The following is a 3,659-nucleotide window of genomic DNA, read 5'->3' on the forward strand; positions in this document are numbered from 1 at the left end:
AAAAAAAATCTGTTGTTTTCCAGCCACTATACGTCAAATGATGACTTGAGGAGATATATTTATACGACCCATCATCATTGGGTATCATTACGAACTTCTACAGTCTCACACAAGGTAAGAGTCAGTCTCTGTAACACACTATTTTAAACTGTTTAAAATATTTTTGTGTTATTTTAAACATTTTTTTGGTTTAATCTGAGATGTATGATTTGTAAACCAATCAGTACATATTTATATCTTGTCTGTTTCTTTCACAGGACTAATGTCTTCTCACAATTACAGTTTGATTTTCACTGCTTACGGTTCTCCGGGTCCTGAGAATTATGGAGTGTTTTTTGTCACTCTCCTGGTCTATATTGCCACACTCATTTCAAATGCGGCAATTATGCTGGTAATATGGCTAGATTCTGCGCTTCATAAACCTATGTATATATTTTTACTCAATCTGGCGTTTAATGGCCTGGTCGGAAGTTCTGCTGTCTGTCCAAAGATCATGGAGAACCTTATCAAAGATATGAAGGAGATCTCTCCCGAGGGCTGTTTACTGCAGGTGCTGGCCATCAACATCTACGCGTGTTGCGTCTACGCCATCCTGGCCGCCATGGCCTACGACCGATACGTTTCTATCTGCAAGCCACTCCAGTACCACATCATCATGACTCCAAATAAAGTCAGAATCCTTCTTGCTGTGGCATACCTAATCCCCATAATCTGTCTTTCGCTGCAAGTCTTTCTCACCTCAAAATTGCCCCTTTGCAGGTACACCATTGACAAACTCTTTTGTGATAATTTAGCATTTGTGAACCTGTCTTGCGCAAAAAGTAACGTAGGCAACATATATGGTCTCTTCCTTGTATTTCTTCTTGCCATTTTCCCCTTCATCTCTGTGATTCTGTCCTATGTTAGGATTTTAATGGTGAGTTACAGAGTGTCTGAGAAAGCACAGATGACCGCGTTAAAAACGTGTGCACCTCACTTAATAACCTTCATTAACTTTTCCTCTGCAGTTTTTTTCTCCGTTGGCTACAACAGAATTAACTACTACATGCCCAAGGAGATTAATGTACTAATGTCTTTACACTTCATTCTGATACCCCCTCTCCTGCACCCTGTGATCTATGGCATCAATACTCAGGATATAAGGAAAAGCATGTGTAAAATCATACGAAGGAAGGTCTTTTCACTTACTTCTGAAATACTGAAATTTAGGTCTCCAGTGACCCCAGATAAAAGGATTTTCAGTTGTGCGGCCTAGATGTGACCACCACGTTTTTAAAGGTTGCAGTATGTCTTAATCTGTCATTCTGCCAAAAATATGTTTTGCATAAAGTGAAAAATATTTTATTAGATTTGAAATATATTTGAACAGACATGTTTTTATTTGTAACAGTTCACCATTTTCTCACATGAATGTATCCTTGTCTCATTTATATTCAGTATCAATAAATGCAATGTCAATAAATGATGAGCTAATTTTTTTTATTCTGACAAACCTTTGTGTGACTTGCTTTGACCAAAATGAAAGTTTTAAATTATTTGCTTGGATGTGAAATGCAAATGTAATTGATCTAGCTATATTATTTACTTTACTATCAAAGAATAATTATATTTTTGGGAAGCCAAAATCTTTTGGCAAAATTATTTAACATTTACAATATAATTGATATATAATAGATGTGATGCATAATTCCAACGTGTATAATACAAAACTAATGAAGAAACTAAAAGGTCTAAATGATCTGTCTGTGTAAAAGACAGAATTTAATATTTTTATAATCTATTGATCAGATTTGATTAGAGTTTAAATATACCTGGTGCAAGCTAATAAAATGGTCAAATCACTACATCATTATACAATAAATTCAAATGTGACTTTCCACCAAAATGCAGCTGTTTGTGAAGTGCTAAAAACACTACAAGTGAAATAAAGTGGATGTGACCTGAGTGGATCTTGCCCTCCCTGTCTGGTCTGTCTGTGACTCTCGCATTGGTCTGTATCGCCTTTTGCTCTTGCTGTGCTACTTTAAGTTGTGTTCTGCTAATAAAAGTTATATTGTAGACATGCACATGTGCCTATAGCCTCTAATATGCCAGAGCATTTCACAAATAAAATAAAAATGAAAAACAATGTGATGAAAGCGGTAAAAATTCGGCTTATAAACGGATTTTATTGTTTATTGCATACATAATTAACCACTAGATGTTGGTTGCTATAGTGACACGTTGTATATATGCATGTTTCTTCTGGCCATGGATGTCTATTTGTATAGACGTCTTGACCATAATTTGTTTTATGGTCAGCCTGTGAGGATGTACACTTTGGGTTTGTGACAGTGAGTAGATGTCATGATGAAAGCCGTTGTTTTATGGCAGGTCCTGTTGCTGTTTCTGCAAACCTTCATAACCTCCGATACTCATATGTTTAAAATGCTCACCCAATTTAATTTCCCAATTAGAACCATTCTGCTGTGGAGAAACATTAACTGAGGAGCTAGACTAGAAAGACAAAGGCCTGAGCCAAGATACAAATGTGATAGAACAAATCCCCCAATGCAGAGGAGAAGTGGAGGAAGTCTCCTTATGCTCTCCAGCACGTTCAGTGCCAAGGAGACCAAAGAGACGACCTCCACGGCCTAGACATGACAGGTGGTCACCCACCCACTGGGCCAAAGCTGCCACGGTTGATTTAGAGTGATTGACAATGATTAGCAAATCACAACATAACATTGCTTGTCCTCCCATTTTGAACTCCATTTCAGTCTAGGGTTCACTTTCTGTCCACACTGTCGTTCATCTACATTTATCCTGTTGCCCTTACGGTTTTACTCACTTAAACATATCAGGCCCGCTCCCAGCCAAAATATTAAACTAATTATTTTTCTTCACAATAATGCATTTATTCATTTTTGTATCAAATATAGTATAATTATTAATTGAGGTGATAATGTTTTTACTCCCCTGCTGCAATGATTTTAGAATTTGTGCTGCTTATGGCAACGGGTAATTGACAGAACCAATATTGAGTTAGTAACCCTCTGTTTCTAATTGATGAGCATAGTAAATATGACCTCAGTTGTCCTCAACACCACAGCCCATTTGAGAAAGAAAATGTTATTGTCCTTAATGTAATCCCTGCTGAATAAAAAGCGATAGTCTTCTTTTCCCTTGTGGTCTGGCCACTGATGGCCACTCACGCACTTAATGTTCCATTTTTCACAGGGGAGAAGATTGACTGGGGAAGGATGTTTAGTCAACTGATGTCCAAAGCTCATATGTAGATGTTTATCTGATCTGGGATATTTCATTTTCATACTGCATTAAATTTTATGATTCAACGTCGTGTTGTTTGTATACTATGTTGTTGAATGCAATTTTTAAAAATAAAAACCTAAATAACAACCTCGTAGGAATTGCTTGACCTCATGACCAGAGGGAGGTAATTAAAAATAATTTTGGTACCATGAATCAAGGCCACCTAGATGTAACAAACCGAGCTGCAGGGCTTATGAAAGCTGAAAAACAGGATTACATAATTTGGAAACTATCTTCACCACAGTTAAAAGTTATAAGTTTAAGTTGAATATAAGTTGAATCTGTCATCACTCATATATCGTAACATCAACATCCTATATATAATTCACATATGTAGAATATAAAAA

General features: G+C 36.5%; 1 protein-coding gene across 1 annotated transcript; it reads left to right on the forward strand.

Moving 5' to 3' along the window:
- Nucleotides 1-262: 262 nt before the first annotated feature.
- On the forward strand, nucleotides 263-1,317 carry LOC114773244 (olfactory receptor 52E4-like). Its single transcript, XM_028965765.1, has one exon. The coding sequence runs from the start codon at nucleotides 263-265 to the stop codon at nucleotides 1,253-1,255; it is 993 nt and encodes a 330-aa protein (XP_028821598.1). The 3' UTR covers nucleotides 1,256-1,317.
- The last annotated feature ends 2,342 nt before the right edge of the window (nucleotides 1,318-3,659 follow it).

Source organism: Denticeps clupeoides, unplaced genomic scaffold (genome assembly GCF_900700375.1).
Source record: "Denticeps clupeoides unplaced genomic scaffold, fDenClu1.1, whole genome shotgun sequence".
Taxonomy (NCBI): Eukaryota; Metazoa; Chordata; class Actinopteri; order Clupeiformes; family Denticipitidae; genus Denticeps; species Denticeps clupeoides.

Bases quoted from the DNA above. Each gene is read 5' to 3' on its own strand.
- LOC114773244 (XM_028965765.1), top strand. From the start codon at position 263: ATGTCTTCTCACAATTACAGTTTGATTTTCACTGCTTACGGTTCTCCG.